Source organism: Phacochoerus africanus, chromosome 3 (assembly GCF_016906955.1).
Source record: "Phacochoerus africanus isolate WHEZ1 chromosome 3, ROS_Pafr_v1, whole genome shotgun sequence".
NCBI classification, from domain to species: Eukaryota; Metazoa; Chordata; class Mammalia; order Artiodactyla; family Suidae; genus Phacochoerus; species Phacochoerus africanus.
The window spans coordinates 146,490,310-146,513,025 of record NC_062546.1 but is presented as its reverse complement, the minus strand read 5'-3'; the positions used below and the strand labels follow the sequence as shown (position 1 = coordinate 146,513,025).

Sequence of the window (22,716 nt, the reverse complement as noted above, 5' to 3'; positions counted from 1 at the left end):
TCAAGTAGTTTTTGGGTTGCGTCCTTAGGGTTTTCTATGTATAGTATCATGTCGTCTGCATACAGTGACAGTTTTATCTCTTCTCTTCCTATTTGGATGCCTTTTATTTCTTTTGTTTGTCTGATTGCTGTGGCTAGGACTTCCAATACTACGTTGAATAACAGTGGTGAGAGTGAGCATCCCTGTCTTGTTCCAGATTTGAGTGAGAAGGCTTTCAGTTTTTCTCCATTGAGTATTATATTTGCTGTGGGTTTGTCATAAATGGCTTTGATGATAAGGAATGTTCCCTCTATACCCACTTTGGTGAGAGTTTTTATCATAAATGGATGTTGGACTTTGTCAAATGCTTTTTCTGCATCTGTTGAGATGATCATATGGTTTTTGACTTTTCTTAATGTGGTGTATGATGTTTATTGATTTGTGTATGTTGAACCATCCTTCTGAACCTGGGATGAATCCCACCTGGTTATGATGTTCAATCTTTTTGATATGTTGGTAGATTCATTTGGCTAAAATTTTGTTGAGAATTTTTGCGTCTATATTCATCAAAGATATTGGCTGATAGTTTTCTTTTTCGGTGGTATCTTTGTCTGGTTTTGGAATTAGGGTGATGGTGGTGTCATAGAATGTCTTTGGAAGGGTTCCTTCTTCTTCGACCTTTTGAAAAAGTTTAAGGAGGATGGGCACCAGATCTTCTATGTATGTTTGGTAGAATTCCTGTGAAGACATCTGGTCCTGGACTTTTATTTGCAGGGAGTGTTTTTATGATGTATTCAATTTCATTTCTAGTGATCTGTCTGTTCAGTTGGTCTGTTTCTTCTTGATTCAGTTTTGGCAGACTGTACGACTCTAGAAAGTTGTCCATTTCTTCTAGGTTGTCAAATTTATTGGCATATATTGTTCAAAGTATTCTCTTATGGTTTTTTGTATTTCTGTAGTATCTGTTGTGACTTCTCTTTTTCATTTCTTATTTTGTTTATTTAGGTTTTTTTTCTCTCCTCTTCTTGGTGAGTGTAGCCAGAGGTTTGTCAATTTTGTTTACCTTTTCAAAGAACCAGCTCTTGGTTTTATTGATTTTTTTTCTATTGTTTTTCAAATCTATATTTTCTTGATTTCCTCTTTGATCTTTATGATTTCCTTCCTTGTGCTAACTTTAGGTTTTTTTGTTCTTCTTTTTCTAATTCATTTAGGTGGTGGGTTAAGTTGTCAATTTGAGATTTTTCTTCTTTTTTGAGGAAAGCCTGTATTGCTATGAATTTCCCTCTGAGCACTACTTTTGCGGCGTCCCATAGATTTTGAGAGGTTGTGTCTTCATATAATTTGTCTCAAGATATTTTTTAATTTCTTTCTTGATTTCCTCATTGACCCATTGGTTTTTTTAGTAGCATGTTGTTTAGTCTCCATGTAATAGGTTTTTTCTCATTTCTTTCCTGTGGTTGATTTCTAGTTTCATGCCATTGTGGTCAGAGAAGATGCTTCAAACAATTTCTATGCTCTTAAATTTGAGGTTAGCTTTGTGCCCCAATATGTGGTCACTTCTTGAGAATGTTCCATGCGCACTTGAGAAGAATGTGTATTCTGATTTTTTTGGATGTAATGTCCTGAAAATGTCAATTAAGTCTAAATTTTCTATTGTTTCCTTTAGGATCTCTGTTGCTTTATTGGTTTTCTGTCTAGAGTATTTGTCCATTGATATGAGTGGGGTGTTAAAGTCTCCTACTATGATTGTATTCCCATCAATTTCTCCTTTTATGCCTGTTAATATTTTTTGTATGTATCTGGGTGCTTCTATATTTGGGGCATATATGTTGATGATTTTAATATCCTCTTGAATGGATCCTTTAACCATTAAGTAGTGTCCTTTGTCTTTCTTTATGCCTTCGTTTTAAAGCCTATTTTGTCTGATATAAGTATTGCAACTCCTACTTTCCTGTCTTTTCCATTGGCATGAAATATCTTTTCCCACCCCCTCACTTTCAATCTATATGTGTCCTTTGTCCTAAGGTGAGTTTCTTGCAGACAGCAGATTGGAGGTTTTTGCTTTTTTTATCCAGTCAGCCACTCTGTGTTTTTTGATTGGAGCATTCAGTCCATTGACATTTAAGGTGATAATTGATAGATGTTTATTTATTGCCATTTTTGTTTTCCAGTTGATTCTATGATTCTCCATTCTTCCTTTCTTTTTTTGGTTGGATGGTCTCCAATTATTTTCTGCTTGACTACTTTTCATTTTTTTGTGAATGTACTGTTCGGTTTTGATTTGTGCTTGCCCTGTTTTTTAAGTATATTAACCCCTTCCTATTATTGTGTTTGCCTGATAGTCCTGTAGGTTCAAACACTTCATTACCATAATAAAATTTTAAAAAAGAAAAAAAGAATCTATTCATTTTCTTAGCTACCTTCCCCACGTTTTATGATTTTGATGTCTTTTTTTTTAATTTTATTTTAAACATCTTCATGATTAGATCTGTCTGCTGGCTTATTTAAGTGATTGCTCTCTGATTGTGGTTTCCTCCATCCTAGTTCTTCCTTTTTTTTTTTTTTTAATTTAAGGAAGCCCTTTCACTCAGTATTTCTTTTAGAATGGGTTTTGTATTGCTGTATTCATTTAGCTTTTGTTTGTTGGAGAAATTCTTTATTTCCTCTTCTATTTTAAATGATATTCTTGCTGGATAGAGTATTCTAGGTTGCATATTTTTTTTCCTTTCAGTGCTTTAAATATCTCTTGCCATTCCCTCTTGGCCTGTAGAGTTTCTGTAGAAAAATCAGCTGATAGCCTTATGGGGGTTCCCTTATAATTGAACTTTGCTTTTCTCTTGCTGCCTTTATCATTAACTTTTTTCTTTTTTTTTTTTTTTTTGCTATTTCTTGGGCCGCTCCCGCGGCATATGGAGGTTCCCAGGCTAGGGGTCGAATCGGAGCTGTAGCCACCAGCCTACACCAGAGCCACAGCAACGCAGGATCTGAGCCACATCTGCAACCTACACCACAGCTCACGGCAACACCAGATCATTAACCCACTGAGCAAGGGCAGGGACCGAACCCGCAACCTCATGGTTCCTAGTCGGATTCGTTAACCACTGCGCCACTACGGGAACTCCCTATCATTAACTTTTGACATTTTTATTATAATATGTCTTGGTGGGGTCTATTTGGGTTCAACCTATTTGGGGCCCTCTGTGCTTCCTGTACCTTGAAATCAGTATCCTTTGGATTTGGAAAGTTTCCAGCGATAATTTCTTCAAATATATTTTCAATCACCTTTTTCTTTTCCTTCTGGAATTACTATTATGCGTAGATCGGCCCGCTTTACATTATCCCATAGGTCTCTTATTGTTTTCATGTGTTTCCATTTGGTTTTCTGTCTGCTGTCCTGTTTGGGTGATTTCCATTATTCAATCTTCCACGTCACTAATTCGTTCCTCTGCATTATTCATTCTGGTTTTTACTGCCTTTAGCTCCATTTGTACCTGTGCAAATGAATTTTCTAGTTTTTCTTGGCTTTTCCTTGTATTTTCTAGTTCCTTTCTGAGGGAGTCTACATTGCTGTTCATATCTTCTCTTAATTCCTTCAGTATTTTTACTGTAAAAAATAGACAGTAAAAATAGACAGTAAAAATAGACTGTAGAGGTCTGTTTGTTGACTGCTTTAGGTGAGTTCTCCTGTTGTTTTAACTGGGAATGGTTTCTGAGCTTCTTCATCTTGCTTGTGTTTTTCTTTTCTGTGGTGGAGGTGAACTCCCTGTGGCTGGGCAGGGCTTGCCCTGGTGCTCCTGGGCCACCACACTCTTCCCGAGGGCAAGTGGTGCTGGGCAGCTTGCTCCACAGGTGTAGGGCGTTTCCTCTGTGCAGGCAGGCTGGGCCAGGGAAAGCCACGGTGGTGGATGGCTTCCCAAGGGTGGTGAAACCGCCCACCAGGATGGCAGGCAGCTTCTGGCCAGGTGCAGGGGGTGGGTGGGATGTGCTGGGAAGCTCTGCTTTCTGCTAGCTAGCAGGCACGTGTGCACGCTGGGACACAAGGAGTATTCTGTGGCAGCCCACCCCTTCTCTTCCCTCCCCAACACTGGCACCTTGTCTCTCCTCTGGGTCTAGACCTTTTTCAGGGTTCCCTCTATTGTGGCTCTCTACTCCCCAGCCCTTAGCATATTGCTCCCTCCACCCACGACATACCGCTTCCTAATCCCTCAGGCTGTCTCCACACTGCCAACCACAGCCCGCTCCCAGGGACTAACCTCCAGGGCCTAGGTCTCAGTGCCCAGCCCCCACCCGAGCATCTCCGTTTTTGGTGTCTGTGCCAGTGGTTCGGATGATCCGTGAGGCTCTCACTCTGCTTTTTAGATCTCAGACCCATTGCTGTGCTTTTCTTGGAGTCTGGAGATCCCTCCGACTCAGTTGATCTTTTCGTCAGTTAGGTGACTTTCCATGGTGTGAGGTCCCTTTCTCCTTCACAGTTCCCTCTTGGGAGTGCCAATCCGATCCTGATTCCCCTTCGCTCTCTCTCCTCTTTTCTCTTGTTTTACCCAGTTATGTCAAGAGATTCTTGCCATTTTTGGATGTTTAAGTTCTGCCAGCATTCAGTTGTTACTCTGTGCGAGTCATTTTACATGTAGATGTGTTTTTTTTTGTTGTTATGTTTGTGGGAGAGGGCGAGCATGTCCCCCTACTCTTCTGCCATCTTGCCTTGTCTCCAGCAGTCATTTTAGATAATAATTTTCTTTTAAAGGATTTATAAATTTTAATTTTTCTGGGTTTTGCTATTTAATTTTTTGCTACTTATATATAGTGACAGCTTAAGAATTCTTACAAGTAAAAATTATTTGAACAAAGGTTATTTAGGCTTTTAAAGGCTTAAAGGAATAGCTACTCAGAAGTGGATCTTTGGTAATAGCAACTAAGTTAATAGTGATGATACTGTCTTAGTACAGGCTTTTTGTAGATGGTTTAGGGCCGCATTCCTGAATCTGAATACCCTGGTGACCTGGGACCACCTGGACTATATTGTGTGTTCACTTACCATTATTATGGGTACCTCTTGATTATTCTTCATTCATTAACACATCTAATGAACACATTTATTTTGGGGCACAGTGAAAAAGGCAGTGGGACGTATAAAGAGGCAATGACAGTATTTTGTAGATTACATTATTCTAAAACCATAACCTAACTAGTGAACTTCTGCCATGGCAGAGAAGCTAGGAGTAAGCAGAAAAAGTTAACTATTTACCTGGGTAAATAGACGCTTTGACCTTGGGTGTTTTGGGTTTTTTTCACTTCCTTATTATAAATGTACATTCTTATTATAAAAACTTTGAAGAATACAGAAAAATATGAGGAAGAAAAATACAAACCACCTTTTAGCTCATAATTGAGTGCTAAGAATCACTAGTATTTTGTAATGTAAACATAATGTAAACATTTACATTATGTACAAATGCAGGTATATATCTAGGAAAAGTGTTTCAAAATACTAGTGATTCTTAGCACTCAATTATGAGCTAAAAGGTGGTTTGTATTTTTCAAACCACCTTTTACATGTGTTTCAATATACACATGTAGGAGTTCCAATTGTGGTTCAGTGGTTAACAAATCTGACTAGGAACCATGAGGTTGTGGGTTTGATCCCTGGCCTTGCTCAGTGGATTGGGGACCCAGTGTTGCCATGAGCTATGGTATAGGTCGCAGATGCAGCTCAGATCTGGCGTTGCTATAGCTGTGGTGTAGGCCAGCGGTTACAGCTCCGATTTGACCCCTAGCCTGGGAACCTCGATGTGCCGCAGGTGCAGCCCTAGAAGAGGCAAAAAGACACAAAATAAAATAAAAAATAAAAATATACATATGTAAGTGACTAGTTACATAGAAGGATAAAGGGATACAAAGATATGAAGAAAAGAATCCTAGTATCATGCTTTAGATATTCAGGATTAGTGAACATTTTCCCATGTCATTAGAAGTTTTCCAAAGTCATAATTTTTATTTATTTATTTTTGGTTTTTGTTTTGTTTTGCTTTTTAGGGCCCCACCCACAGCATATGTAAGTTCCTGGGCTAGGGGTCGAATCAGAGCTACAGCTGCTGGCCCACAACACAACAGTGTGGGATCTGAGCCTCATATGTAACCTACACCACAGCTCAAGCCAACACCAGATCCTTAACCAACTGAATGAGGCCAGAGATTGAACCCGCGTCCTCATGGATACTAGTCAGGTTGGTTACCACTGAGCCACAGTGAGAACTCTCTCAAAGTCGTAATTTTTAATGGTTGCACTTTATTTTATCCTTATCTTAATGTATTTACTTATCTTGTTCTTACTGGATATAAAGACTGTTTTCCATATTATCACAATTATTAGGAATGCTGTTAAGCCTTTGACATAAATATCTTTTCCTGGAGCGTATTCCATTCCCTTCTCACTCAACAGTTTTTTCCTGTTTGCTGCGTTTGCCTCTTATAGGAGTATTCTTCCTGCATTCCTCAAGTCATTAGCTCCTCTGGGGTAGGGTATAGTCATTCCAAGTTGTAAAAAGTAAGTTCTGGGCCCCCTTCTCTTTTCTTTCTTCTTTCCTTCTTTTTCTTTTCTTTCTTTTTTTTTTTTCTTGTTAAAAGCCATCTACAAACTGATGATTTTCAAATTTATATCAACTCAGCTATTTCTCAGATCTCTATATCTGTATCCAACTCCATCTTGACATTTCCTTTTCTATGTCTGACAGACATCTTAAACATAATATGTCTAAATCAGAACCCTGGATTCTTTCCAGTTATCCCTATCTCAGTAGATTTTCTCTCCATCCATCTAGTTGTTCAAGCCAAGAAGACTTAATTCGCTCTTTTCCTTCACACTGAAACCAGAGCAGATCTTACCAGATTTACTTCCTGAATACAGATTTACTTCCTGAATACATCCTTATCTGTTCTATCTTCATTGTCACCATTTTAGTCCAAGCTATCATCATCTTTTACTTAGATTGTTAATAGTTACCTAATAATTATTAACAATTACTGTTAATATATTGTTAATATAATTTTTAACAATTGCTTGGACTTTCTACTTCCACCTCCAACCTATTTTGCATAGGTTGTTTTATTTTCAATATATAAGTCACTTTCTTGATTAAAATCCTTCAGTGGTTTATGATAACACACCCTCCTTCCATAAGTCCTCATTGATCTGGTCTTGTCTACCCATGCAACCTCACTTTGTACCATTCCCTGGTGTGTTCATCAGGTATTCTAAGCTTTTTCCTAACTGAAAGACATTGCTTTTGGTGTTTCTTCTTTCTCCCTAGAGTGCTTTCCTCATCTTTTCAGTGTCTGTTCAAATGATATTTTGTAAAGAACCTCAGCTTACCTCACTGTGCTGTCTAAAGTGGCCAACTCCAACCTTCTCTGATTTTTAATCTTTAATGATTTATTATGTTGTGCTCTTAGTATATAATGCATTTTTACGGTCTGAAATTTTGTTTGTTTTACTTTTTTGTGGTCTCTCCTCCCATTAGTCCTTGAGGGCATGTTATAAATTCTCAAACTTGTGAAATAAATAAAGTTCCAATAGTGCTAAGTTTATCTTTCTTTCTGTGTAACTTAACAAGATTTTGATAATAAAATGGCAGAATAAAGGACAATTTAAAGAACACAGTAGAGCTAGCTTTTACACTAGCTAGTTATGCCATTTTGGATAAGACCCATAATCTCTTTTCCAATCTATAAGATGGGGGAAAAGACCATGTGTAAGGTTCTGTGTTTTCCTTTACTTTGGAAAGATTTCACTCCAGTAGTTATTTTACATTCAAGATATTGATATTATTTGGACTTTTGATACTGAGAAATCATTTGGTAAGGGAGGGATATTTACTTGAAATTAGCAAACATGCATATCACTTACCAATTAAATAATAGAAATGTTTAAAAAATTTTTCATCAACTGTAACAATCTTCTGGACCTGTCTCTTCTTTATACAATATGATGATGGAGTAGGACTAAGTAATCCCTTCTAGATTTTAAATGCTTTTGCTTCTATGAGAATGGGATTGAATTTTTACTTTTTAAAAATTCTTATGGAATTATAGCAGAGTTGCCTTGCCTAACTTATTTCTAGGTTGATGATAAAACAAGTGGTGCTGAAAAAAACCACTCAGATATTTCTAAATTAAAGTATGAACATTGATTTGAAACTTTACAGCTGCTTTTTGTTTGTTGGTGGGGGGGGGGGGTGTTGGTTGTTTTTTTAGGGCAGCACACATGGCAATATGGAGGTTCCCAGGCTAGGGGTCGAATTGGAGCTGTAGCCACTGGCCTACGCCACAGCAACAGCAGATCCGAGCCAAGTCTACAACCTGCACCACAGCTCACGGCAACACTGGATCCTTAACCCACTGAGTGAGGCCAGGGATCGAACCTGTGTCCTCATGGATGCTAGTCAGATTCGTTTCCGCTGAGCCATGACAGGAACTCCTATAGCTGCTTCTCACACTTTCTTTTAATTAACTTTAAATATTAATATACTTGGGGAGGGTATTAAGTATTATGTTTGTGGTTGTTTTTAAAAATATATTCTTTTCACTAAGGTAACATGAATTGCACTTTAAATTGCATTCTTCCTCTGTCTCACTATTAAATAGGAAGTACCTTTGGCACAAACTGCACAACCCACATCAGCTATTGTTCGTCCAGCATCATTACAGGTTCCCAATGTGCTGCTTACAAGTTCTGACTCAAGCGTAATTATTCAGCAGGCAGTACCTTCACCAACCTCAAGTACTGTCATCACCCAGGCACCATCTTCCAACAGGCCAATTGTGTAAGTGATTTGGGCCAATCATTGAATTATATGAATTAAGTTTTTCTTGTCAAAATTTGTCCTAAGATATTTGTGTGTTGATCATATTTTACATGCTTTGAATTTTAGAAAAAGTACTTGGGTAGTCTTTTTTTTTATAAATATAAGTATTATCTAATAAACTAGAAAACAATTTTAAAAACAAATCAATATAAAATGTGATTTTTAAGACAATCTCTTATTTTCATGCTGTTTCACACAAAATACATAAAATTACTTTTATCACCAGGTAACATTTCTTTTAGTTCTTAGAGGTAGCTCTCAAGAGTTTTCTGGGTAGGAACTTTCCTCATCTAACATATTGGAGATGATCCTAAGTAAATTCATAACTTTTTCCATTTTTTTCTACACTGTTTATATACATTTTGCATATAAGATATAGTTAAAATAGATTTTACAGTGTGCTTTGTAGTGGTTAGAAAATTTTTGTTTTTAGTTGAGTGGTATGTATATGCCATGTATAATTTTTTGTGGGTATTTTGTTCATTATATGAGAAAGATGGTATCAGGTTTCATCTGTCAAATGGGCATTTTCCTTAGCCTGGAGCTGCAGGGGTTTTTTTTCTTGTTCAGTTTTATTGAAATATATGGTAGAACCTTGAACAGCACTTTTTGAACTGCATGGGTCCACTTAAACGCAGATTTTTTTCGACAAATACATACTACTATACAATTTAATCTGTACTTGGTTGCATCTGCAGATACAGAGGGCCAACTGGAAGTTCCACTCATATTTTTCACCATACATAGGATCAGTGCACCAACCCCTGTGTTGTTCAAGGGTCACCTGCAGTTGACATATAGCAGTATATACATTTAAGGTATACAGCGTAATAATTTGACTTACATACATTATGGAGTATTCCCAACAGTAAGTTTAGTGAATATATTTCATCTTGTACAGATACAAAATTAAAAAATATTTTTTTCCTTGTGATGAGAACTCTTAGGATTTACTCTCTTATTTTAACAACCTTCATATATAATGTACAACAGTGTGAATTATATTGATCATGTTGTACATTACATCCCTGGTACTTATTTATCTTATAACTGGAAGTTTGTACCTTTTGACTACCTTTATTACCATACAAAGATGATATTACATTATTAGTGACTGTGTTCCCTACGCTGTGCATCTCATCCTTCTGACTCATTAATTTTGTAACTGGAAGTTTGTACCTCTTAGTTTCTCTCATCCCTCTACCGTCCCTCCCTCTGGCAGCCACCTGACTATTGTGTTTCTGTTTTATGTTTGTTCATGTTTTGTTTTTTAGATTCCACATATAAGTGAATTCATATAGTGTTTGTCTTTCTCTAGAAAATTTATTTTTAAGTGATAATAAATAGAAATACTCTTATAGTTGTAGAGATTATTGATATGGATTTGTTTTTTATAATTACCCTTCTGTTATTTTCTTAGTCCTGTACCAGGCCCATTTCCTCTTCTGTTACATCTTCCTAATGGACAAACCATGCCTGTTGCTATTCCTGCATCAATTACAAGTTCTAATGTGCATGTTCCAACTGCAGTCCCAGTAAGTTTGAAATTTAGACTATTTAAATCTTTTCTTTATTACAAACTGATCTTTGTAATCAGAAAATACACCTGGGGCTGCCTGATTAGTTTTATGAAAGGGAATCCAACGAAATACTTGTTAGTGGTAAGTATTTACTCACTGATATTTTTTGTGATAGCATTTACCTTTCAAGGCAGACATAATTGGTAGAAAACATTTTTCCATCCTCAAAATGTTCATTGTTTTCCTTATATTTCTAGTATTAAGAACTTTATTCCTTGCTCAACCCATTTGAATTTGCTAGAATGTAGAATTCAAACATTAACACAGATTTTTTTTTTATTCTTTATGAAGATATTTATACTGGAACATTTATCAGGTAACTCACAGTATTTTGATTGTTATAGAAATTGTTTAGAAAAGCACTCTCTGTGAACTTTTATGGTCAAGTTGCGTTTACAAAATTCCTTTGCTGTCCCAAGCGTGTGAAAATCTAAATGGTCTAGTAGAAAGTCCCCCACTTTCCTAATGAGAAGTTCTAAACCAAAAGTTTTGAGGAGCATGTTAGAAAAACAATAGATAATAGTTAAATATCTACTTGTAATATTTAATAATTTAGTGAATATTTAAAAGCATATTCTTTGAATTAACATTAACTTAGAAATAATGCTTTTTTCCTATTCTCACATTTTATGAAAATGTTTTTACTCAGATACTTCACATGTGTCTTTGACATTGAAGTTTTCATTATTAGAACCAATTTTTAAGAAATCCAGCACAATTTTCCAAAACAATATTTTTATCCTCATCTAATTAATTTCAATTTAACACTTTTTTAATCAGTTATTATTATAACCTGGGAAATCTTAATACCAAGCCCTAATATTCACACATACAGTATAAAGACAGTTTCTTCTTTTACCTTGTAGGTGGATATTTCTGATCAGTTCAATATAATCATTTGTTCTATAATTTTGGGGGGTTTTTTTGGGGGGGAGGAGGGGGGGGTTGGTCACCTCCACAGCATGTGGAAGTTCCTGAGCCAGGGATCAAATCCAAGCTGCATCTGCAAACTTCACCACAGCTGCAGATCTTTTACCCACTACATCAGCCTGGGGACTGAACCATGGCCTTGTACAGACACAAGCTGGATCATTAACCTACTGTACCACAGTGGGAACTCCTCATATAACTGCCTCCTTACAGTAACATCCAACACTTTTGGTGAAATTATATCTTCAAGAATATTACTAAAATTAATGTTAAATATTTTTTAATTGGTTTTTCTAAGTGACTTTTCTAAGTATCTAAGCATTGATTGAAATAATTTCAGGATGTGTTGTCTTCAGACAGAATTGTGCTGTTCAAAATGCATTATTTGAGAGACTTTATAAGGACTCAAACGTAAGGTGACTACTTCCTCTTTTCTCAGGATATTTTTGAGGGGAAAAAGATGACCTCTATCTGGGATTATATGGTTATCTTGTTAAATGTAAACTGCAGTGAAAGAAACTGAAATGGAAAAGAAATATCCTTTAGGTATACAATAACTAATCATTCATTGTTGAGATTAGTTTTTTTAAAAAAGGCAAAAGACAGTGGAAAAACATGTTCCATATTTTTTTTAGGGCCACTTTCACGGCATATGGAGGTTCCCAGGCTAGGGGTCGAATTGGAGCTGGCCTTCGCCACAGCCACAGCAACGCCAGATCCAAGCCTCATCTGCGACCTACGCAACAGCTCATGGTAACACCGGATCCTTAACCCACTGAGCAGGGCCAGGGATTGAACCTGCATCCTCATGGTGTGTTTCCCCTGAGTCAGGATGGGAACTCCCTATATCATTATTATTATTATTATTATTATTAGAGATAATCAGGTTTTCCTTTGTCATTATGCATTATATTAATATATCAAAGAACTTTCATTTATGTATTTTAGAAATTTTACATATATGTATTTTAGAAAAAAAATTAATTGTTGAAATTATTTTTTATGCCCAATTACTAAAAGTTTTGACATTTTTTCCTTTTTCATTCAAAATGGAAGTGTGACAGATCTGTGAGAAATTTTGAACCAGTCACTTTGAATATTATGATTTTCTATAAGAAGAAATCATTGAGGAGTTCCCGTGTGGCACAGTGGTTAACGAATCCAACTAGGAACCATGAGGTTGCAGGTTTGATCCCTGCCCTTGCTCAGTGGGTTAAGGATCTGGCATTGCTGTGAGCTGTGGTGTAGGTTGCAGATGTGGCTTGGATCCTGCGTTGCTGTGGCTCTGGCATACTCCAGCGGCTATGGCTCCGATTCGACCCCTAGCCTGGGAACCTCCATATGCTGCAGGAGCGGCCCAAGAAATGGCAAAAAGACCAAAAAAAAAAAAAGAAGGAATCATTGAAAAAATAATGAAAATTAAAGATTAGGGAAGCAAGTATCTCATAAAAATTAACTTTTGAAGGCTAAAGTAGGATTAGGATCAATAAAGGGTTAATATAGAGATGCAGTTTTCTGATTCTGAGGTCTCAAATAATTATATTTAATGTATATAATATATTGGCATATATTAATATATATTGTTATAATTTGTAAAGTATTATAGTAGCCACTGTGTAAGTAAAGTACAAATCTCTTGAGTATATTCTCAAGCAGTTCTTTTTCAATATCTTTTGCATAGCTTGTTCGACCAGTCACCATGGTGCCTAGTGTTCCAGGAATTCCAGGTCCTTCCTCTCCTCAGCCAGTACAGTCAGAAGCAAAAATGGTAAGCAAGATTGTATTTGTTGTGTGCATTTTCCTTGAGCCTGTTTTGAATTAGTTTTTTCCATTAAAGTTCAATTCAAATGCACAATTTAGATCAAGTTTTATAAAACTGTGGACTATATTTACATTATAGAAGAACTAGAAAGTTTGGAAAAGGAAAGCTTTCATTAACATAGTGACAGGTTAGTGGTACTTTTAAAACAAACAGATAGATTGGGAGTAAAGTTCTAGTTCTTGTTGGGTTTTGGTTTTGGTGTGGCTTTTTAGACAAACTCTCCTCCTGCTGGAGGCTAGGGATATTGCAGCTGAAACTAGATGTATATCATCTGGAGACAGTGCTGATATAATAAGTGTTTTAAACAGTGATACAAGTGAGTAGAACAGTACTAACAAAAATTCTGAAATAGTATACAAGTTAATAAACACTGTATATAATATATAAAAGGAAAACCATATTTTTGAGTTGTGTTTCAGACACTAAGAAATTGGTGTTAAGGGATGAACATGATCATTTTAATCCTAATTCTGCTATTCACTACCCCTAATCAAATCACTTTAATTTTTCTGAGTCTCATTTTCCTTTATCTGTTTTTTAAAAGGGGGGTGGAATTACGCTTTAATTTCTAGGGTCTCCTTAGCACAAAATCCTACTAACTTGCTAATTTTCTTGGAAGAAGATTTGAAGCTGCTACTTTGGGGCAGGGGTAGGCAAGCTTGTTTTGTTGTTGTTGTTGTTTTAAATCATATAATTCTTCCTTCTAAAGTCTAATATACTTTAGGGCTAATTCCCTTTAACATCAGTCAATGAATGTATCCTTAGAAAACTGGTAATTAATTACCTATTGGTTTCAGTTCTGTGCTAGGCACTATATTAACAATATAAATCTTTACACATAAAACCTGTTATGTGTTATTGTCAGGCTTTAAATTTTTTACTGCTGTTCTCTATTAGTGCAAATAATCAATCTGAAATGGCCGCTAATAACTTCTATACCATTTGAATGAATAATGCTGAAGAATATAAAAATTAGCTGGTTATGGATTATTGTGAGAGAACTGGAAAACCCAAGAGAGGAATTTTTCACATAACAGCATGTTTAGGTCAAAGTCACGGAAATAGGAAGATGAATCTTTTTCAATTGATAGCAGAAGAGCTTAAGGGAATGTTTTTTACATTTCCTACTTTAAACATTACTGTTCTAATGAAAAGTTCAATTAGAACTGAGTAGAAATAGAAGTTAGAGATCCTGTTGTACACTGCATTTTAAATATTTTTACATATTCAGTGGACATGTCTCCCCACAAATTAATTCAAAAGGAACAAATCAGATTTAAAGAAATACTCTTTGCTACAAGAGCAGGCCATATTTGCAGAAACTATTAAATTTACTTCCCTGAATAACTTTCTTTTAGGTCACTGGGAAATTAATAAGAATAAAAGTGTTTTGGAGTTCCCGTCGTGGTGCAGTGGTTAACGAATCCTACTAGGAACCATGAGGTTGTGGGTTCGATCCCTGGCCTTGCTCAGTGGGTTGGGGATCTGGCGTTGCCGTGACCCTGGTGTAGGCTCGGATCCCGTGTTGCTGTGGCTCTGGCATAGGCCTGTGGCTTCAGCTCTGATTAGACCCCTAGCCTAGGAACCTCCATATGCCGTGGGAGCGGCCTTAGAAAAGGCAAAAAGACAAAAAAAATAAAGTGTTTCGTATGCTTGTATATTAAAAAACAACAAAGGTATATTTCAAAAATTTATATATGAAAAACAGTCATTGGTTGAAAGCCCAAAATATAGCATGGAGAGTCACAGATTGCCCCACCTAAAAATCCAACAGCCCAATTAAATTTATTATTAGAATTTTGTTAATATATAAAATAGCCTTAGTTAGGTGATTGCCTATTTTAATTGGGATAGTAAATAAGATTGCCCTGTTTTAGTTTAATAAAAAGATCAGAAATTAGTCTACTTTGGTAATTAGCTTATTTCATTTTTTTAAGCTTTTAATTATGGAAGATTTCAAACATACACAAAGTCAGTGAACCCCCACATCCCCATCACCCAGCTCAATTATTAGCAATATAACTGCCATTCTTGTTTTATCTATACTTCAGACCACTCTCTAACCTTAATAATTTTGTAATAAGCCTTTCTTAATGTAAAATTTACATAGATTGAAGTGGACTGGTGTTAACCCTACGGTTTAAGTGCATTCATGTAACTCCCATCTGTGTTATGGTATAAAACATTAACATCTACCCAGAAAGTTTATCTCCCTTCCCGGTCAGTCCACCTCCCTCAATTCTTCTGATATTTGTCACTAGCAGTTATAATAGAACTTCATAGAAGTGAAATCAGTATATACTCATGTGTTCAGCCAATATATTTGATTGTTCTATGTATAAGTTTGATTCAAGAATTTTCAGTGCTTGCATTGTCATTATCATCAATATCAATTATATAAGTACAAAACAAATCTACCTACCTTTGGGAATAACCTGGAAATAGTTTTGGTTTTGTAGATCAATTCATGCTCATATCTTGCCTCAGCCTAATTTAACAGTTACTTCTACCAATTGTTATTTATTTAATGAAAACTTCTTGAGTACTCAGAAATTCAGCAAATGTCATCTTAAATTTTGAGATTTTTCTTGCATATGTTTCTGATGATCATCAAGAGAGTAAAAAAAGTCTACTGACCTTTTAATAAGGTCACTATTGTTATTATTTTTATTTTTTAAAAGCACCTGAGACACAAAGGCAGGCCTTCAGTTTTGTTGTTGTTGTTGTTGTTGTTTGTCTTTTGTCTTTTTAGGGCCGCACCTGAGGCATATAGAGGTTCCCACGCTAGATGTCTAATCGGAGCTGTAGCCTCTGGCCTACGCCACAGCCACAGCAGAATGGGATCCCAGCCACATCTGTGACCTACACCACAGCTCACGTCAACACCAGATTCTTAACCCACTGAGTGAGGCCAGGGATCGAACCTGCAATCTCATGGTTCCTAGTTGGGTTCGTTAACCACTGAGCCGTGATGGGAACTCCCTAAAGCCTTATTTTTGTTTTTTCCAATAAGTATGGCAGTTAGGATTATATCATATTGATGAGGTTTTGGTTATTTTTAGTTTTTTGATATGCTTGATAGTGATTTTTGCGCATAAAAACCATCATTCACAATCTTTTTAAAAATAAAAATAGATTTATTAAAGTTACAAATTCAAAAACTTATTTCTTCTCCAAGTTCTCGGGCGACTTTCTAAATCCACTTGTAGAATGATCTGTTTTAAAGGGTTGTAAATATAATTAAACATGCTAAACTTCATTTTAAACCTAATATATCCTGTTTTCTCTATAGGTACCTCATTGTCTAACAAACTTTCCCAAGTACTTTAATAACTCTTAAATTTGATTAAACTTATATATATAATGAGGCTTGGTTTTCTTAAATATCCCTGTATTATTAAGAGGTGCTTAATAAGATTATCTTAACTCTTCCAACTAAAATCACAGTACTAAATCACAAAAATTTTATTTATTTATTTATTTATTTATTTTTGTCTTTTTGCCTTTTCTAGGGCTGCTCCCTCGGCATATGGAGGTTCCCAGGCTAGGGGTCTAATCGGAACTGTAGCTGCTGGCCTACGCCAGAGCCACAGCAACACAGGATCTGAGCCGTGTCTGCAACCTACACCACAGCTCACAGCAACGCGGGGGGGGCGGGGGGGATCCTTAACCCACTGAGCAAGTGCAGGGACTGAACTCGCAACCTCATGGTTCCTAGTCGGATTCGTTAACCACTGCGCCACAACGGGAACTCCCCTCAAACATTTTAAATTGAAATCCAAGGACAGTCTCACTCTGTGTGGTAAATTATTTTAGATGCTTTTTTATAATATTGAATACCAAATAGTTAAAATACCAAATAGAGATTATTTCTATATTTGAATTAAAATATCAGTGTCATTGATTTTACTTTATTAAGCTTCAAGGGGCTAAAAAAAAAAAAAGATTTACTAAATAAATGTATAATTCTGATTGGAGAAAGTTGAGACTAGGTTCATATCCCAATACACAGAGTTTTCTTAATGACTAGATAATTGATCATGGAACTTGATTCTTTTCTCTGTCAGTGATAGAACTCCAATTCCATGCTCTCTCACATTCCCTAGATTCATGTTACATGTTAAATAATTTTTCTGTTTACCAGTCTTTAGCTCCCCAGCAGAACTTTAATTTCTTCTTTCACTGTTTCATTTGGATTTTGCTTTGTTGTTTTCAACTCTTTGAAAATATTTAAACATCCTCGTTTGGTTCTGCATCTCTGTTAAGGATTTATTTGACCTTCGTGTTCACAGTCTTTTAATAATATGTTAAATAGTGCAGCAGTGGTAATTCTGCTAAAATGTGGTTAAAGAATAATCTAAGATAAATGGAAGCATTGGAATATAAAAGAATGAGTAAGCACACTACAGCTGAAGAGAAATTCATTTGTATCCTGAGATAGCCAAGGATGCTTTTGTGGAGCCCTGATTTTCAGAAGCTCAAGGCTTACAGGAAGATAAACATTCATTTTTATGTGTATACCATAAATATTTAAAGAAGATCCTTCTTTTTTTGCTACAGAAATTTCTTCCAGACAAGCTGTGTTTGTTTTGTTTTTCAAGAACTTTTAAGTCTTTGGAAAAGTAAGAATGTAGTTTTTTTAAAAAATGTGGGGGGGGGCGGGTTCCACAAATACAAAATCATCTATTTTAAGATTATATGAAAATTCCTAGGATCTACATTTTCTATAAAACTGTATTGGATCTCACCAAATTTAGGTTTAGGTGCTTGGTCAGTAAGCACATAAAACCATAGATAATTGCTATCTGTGCTCCTCTTCTAATAAAACAAATTTCCTATGTAATATTTGTAATCAAAAAGTAACTTCTGAATAAGAAAATGTTAACCATCTAGGAGTTTTATATAAGAAGATTTAGTAATTAAGAAGTGTAGTCTAGAATCATTCCTTTAAGACTTGTGTGACAAACTGAGATATCTTTGCACACAGTGGGTAGCCAGTAGGTTTTCTGCAGGGGGGTTTCTACTGAGAGCTGACAGAGGGCATCCTGGCAAATGTTCAGAAACCTACATTAACTTAGTTGGGCCCTGCATGGAACCTCATGTTCAGCAGAATTCTTCTGACCTGCCTCTGCATGCCAAGCTAATCAGCAAACACCTAATGAGCCCACTCCAAAAAAACAGACTCTCTCCCAACCTACTTCATTTTCATATGTTCTCTGGGGGTAGGGAGACAAGATTTCATGAGGACTGATGATGCTGCAAAGACCACAATAATGATAATTAACTTGCTGAATTTAGAAGATTATGCTGTTAATTAGTTGCAAAATAAAGATAAGTAATAGAGCAGCAGATGGTAGGATAACACCCAGGAGAAGGAGGGTTATTACTCTGATGAGCTTTTGTGGCACATATGAAATATGGATCTGACTTTTTCATAAATTGTTTCTAGGGAACATAACATTTTTTCTTTGAACTATGATAGAGTAGTTTCTTCCTACCAAGTTCTGACAGATGTGATAAAATTTGTTTTCCAAGGTTATAGCATATAACGTAGAATTTGAATAGCAAATTATTTTTAGCAGATTACCTCTTAAAATGAATGTCAGATTGATCAGCATAACAGATTATTCACTTTTTAATTGACACAATTTATATCTAAGAAAAAAGTTTTCAAAGTAAAAAAAAAAAAAATCCTTTTAAAAATCACACTAAATAAAGTACTTAGAAATAATCCTAACCAAAGAGATGAAGATGTTATATGCTAGGAACTATATAAATGTTAATAAACGGTATTGAAGATGATTCAAAGAAATGAAAACTCATGCTCTTAGATGGAGGAATTAATATTGTTAAAATGGCCATACTATCCTAAGCCATTTACAAATTTAATGTGATCCCTATTAAATTACCCAAGCAATTTAGTTCTAGTACAGAACCAGAATTAAAATTTATATGGATCAGAACTAAATTTATATAGAGCCATAAAAGACCAGAATTGCAACAGCCATCATGAGAAAAAAAACAAAGCAGGGGGCATAATCCTCCAAAACTTCAGACAATGCTGCGAAACTACAGTAATCAAAATGGCATGGTACTGGCGCAAAAATAGGCATGGATCAATGGCACACAATAAAGAGCCCAGAAATAAACCCACACACCTATGGTCAGTTAATTTTCAACAAAAGAGGCAAGAAATACAATGGGAAAAAGATAGGCTCTTCCGCAAGGGGTATTGGGAAAGTTGGACAGCTGCATTTAAATCAATGAAGTTAGAACACAGCCTCACACCATACACAAAAATAAACTACAAATTGGCTTAAAGACTTAAACATAAGACATCATATCCTAAAACTCGTAGAAGAGATCAGACAAAACATTCTCTGACATAAATCATACCAATGTTTTCTTAGGTCAGTCTCCTTGGGCAATAGAAATAAAAACAAATGAGACCCAATCAAACTTAAAAGCTTTTGCACAGCAAAAGAAATCATAAACAAAACAAAAAGACTACCTACAGAATGGGAGAAAATATTTGCAGACGATGTGAACAACAAGGGCTTAATTTCCGAAATATACAAACAGCTGGTGCAAATAAACAACAACAAAAAACCCAATCAAAAAACGGTCAGAAGACCTAAATACACATTTCTTCAAAGAAGACATACCAATGGCTAGTAGGTACATGAAAAGACATTCAACATTACTAATTATTAGAGAAATGTAGGTCAAAACTACAGTAAGGTATAACCTCACACCAGTCAGAATGATCTTCATTAAAAAGTCTACAAATAAAATGCTAGAGAGGGTGTAGAGCAAAGGGAACCCTTCTCCACTGTTGGTAGAAATATAAGTTTATATAGCCACTATGGAAAACAGTATAGAGGTTCCTCAAAAATCTAAAAATGAAGTTGTCATATGATCCATCAGTTCCACTCCTGGGTCTACATATTCCAGACAAAACTTTTAATTCAAAAAGATACATAATACCCTTATGTTTATAGCAGCACTGTTCACAATCGCCAAGATATATAAACAACTTAAATGTCCATGGACAGGTGAATGGATACAAAAGATGTAATACATACATATGATGAAATACTACTCAACCATAAAAAGAAAATAAAGCCATTTGCAGCAACGTGGATAAAACTAGATCATCATACCAAGCGAAATAAGTCATAAAGAGATAAATACCATATGATATGTGGAATCTAAGATATGACACAAAATGAACTTATTTGTATAACAGATCTGACTCACAGACATAGAGAACAGACTTGTGGTTCCCAAGATGGGGTAAATGGGAAAGGGAGGGACTAGGAGTTTGGGGTTAGCAGATACAAACTGTTACATATAGAATGGATAAAAACAAAGTATATGGCATGGGGAACTCTAGTCAATATCCTATAATAAACCATAATGGAAAAGAATATTTTTCAAAAGAATATGTGTGTGTGTGTGTATAATAGAATCTCTTTTGCTCTGCAGCAGAAGTTAACACAATATCGTGAGTCAACTATACTGATTTTTTTTTGTCTTTTTGTCTTTTTGCTATTTCTTGGGCCGCTCCCGCAGCATGTGGAGGTTCCCAGGCTAGGGGTCGAATCGGAGCTGTAGCCACCAGCCTACGCCAGAGCCACAGCAACGCAGGATCAGAGCCACGTCTGCAACCTACACCACAGCTCATGGCAACGCCGGATCCTTAACCCACTGAACAAGGGCAGGGATCGAACCCTCAACCTCATGGTTCCTAGTCGGATTCGTTAACCACTGCGCCACGACGGGAACTCCTCAACTATACTGATTTTTAAAAAGACCTCAGGAGTTCCCATCCTGGCGCAGCGGAAATGAATCCAGTCAGGAACCATGAGCTTACGGGTTCAATCCCTGGCCTTGTTCAATGGGTTAAGGATCCAGCATTGCCTTGACCTGTGGTGTAGATTGCAGACGTGGCTCTGATCTGGGGTGGCTGTGGCGTAGGCCGCCAGCTTTAGCTCCAATTAGACCCCAAGCCTGGGAACCTCCATATGCCATGCAGGTGCAGCCCTAAAAAGACAAAAAATAAAAAGATCTCCAAAAAAATTTTTTTAAATAAAGGCGTTCCCATTGTGGCTCAGTGGTTAACGAACCCAACTAGCATCCATGAGGATGTGGGTTTGATCCTTGGCCTCGCTCTGTGGGTTGGAGATCCAGTGTTGCGTGAGCTGTGGCCGTACATCACAGAAGTGGCTCCGATCTCCCTTTGCTATAGCTCTGGCTGGCAGCTACAGCTCCCATTGGACCCCCTAGCCTGCAACCTCCATATGCCGCGAGTGTGGCCCTAACAAGACAAAAGATTTAAAAAATTTAAATAAAAAGACATCAAAAAAAGTTTTCAACATAGTGGCTGATTTTTTTTTTTTTTTTTTTTTAGGGCTTCACCTGTGGCACATGGAAGTTCCTGGGCTAGGGGTCGAAAGGGAGCTTTAGCTGCTAGCCTGTGCCACAGCCACGGCAACGCCAGATCCCAGCCTCATTCACGACCTACGCCACAGCTTAATGGCAGTGCCAGATCCTTAACCCACTGAACGAGGGCAGGGATTGAACCCACATCCTCAGAAACCCTATGTCAGGTTCTTAACCTGCTGAGCCACCACAGGAACTCCAGTAGTTGAATTTTATAATTCTAAATTTTAGCTGTAACCATTAAAGCAGTAGTCTGCTTAGAAATATAGTAGTAAAAACTTGTTTTCTTGCAGTGTATACCTTTAGTTTAAAATTAAAATTGTGCCTAGGTTTTATTGTACGTTAGAGAATATAGACCTGCTAAATCTTAATTTCTCTGAGTACTCAATCTTTATTTACTTATATTAGATTTCTCTATTGAGAGAAATTCTGATCTTAGCAATGGACTGACTGATGCCTGATATGCTTCTTAATAATTACTGTAATATACTTAGAGTAGTTGATTTTAGACAAAAGCTCTAGTTTGGCAAAAAAAAAAAAAAAAAATTTTTTTTAATGTTTGTTCAGTGAGCTAGGAGTCAATAGAATTTCTGGTCCTAGCTCTGCTTCTAACTTGCTCTATCATTCTTGGAAGCAACTACACTCTTTGGGCCTTAGTTTCTTTATCTGTAAGATGGTATTTGGACTAATTGATTAGCTCCAAAATTCTATTGTAAAATAAATATTCATTATATTTATATATGTTTTCATTCATTGTTTTGGTCCAAATAGTTGCCCTTCTTTAAAATGTGGGTGAATTGTAGATATTATATTAATTGTAAAATTTATATGAATCATATTTAGTAACAACTTTCTTAACCTAACCTAACCTACTATAAATTTTTTTAACATGTGAAATTTTTGTTGCTGTCTTTAAAAAAATCTGCAGTTCAGAGCAGTGTTAATTAACCCTCGAAATTTTTTTTCTTACATTTTGTACCCAGTGGCACTCTTTCCAAGTTAGACCCATTGTAATCAATGTAACAGCATGGAGCAAACATTAGAGCTTCCTCACTGGATGAGTACTGTATACCCTAGGGCAGTCAAGAGAGGATAATGA

At 36.2% G+C, this 22,716-nt stretch overlaps 1 protein-coding gene across 3 annotated transcripts in view; it reads left to right on the top strand.

The window, feature by feature from the left end:
• ATF2 (activating transcription factor 2) overlaps nucleotides 1-22,716 on the top strand; it is an 89,941-nt gene that overhangs the window by 44,559 nt on the left and 22,666 nt on the right. For all 3 annotated transcript variants that reach the window (XR_007134022.1, XR_007134023.1, XM_047772925.1), the window contains exons 8-10: nucleotides 8,620-8,798; nucleotides 10,261-10,375; nucleotides 13,032-13,118. Coding sequence is in view for 1 of the 3 variants with exons in the window: in XM_047772925.1 (XP_047628881.1) it covers nucleotides 8,620-8,798; nucleotides 10,261-10,375; nucleotides 13,032-13,118 (381 nt within the window). In the remaining 2 variants the exon portion in view is untranslated. The remainder of the gene's footprint in view (nucleotides 1-8,619; nucleotides 8,799-10,260; nucleotides 10,376-13,031; nucleotides 13,119-22,716) is intronic.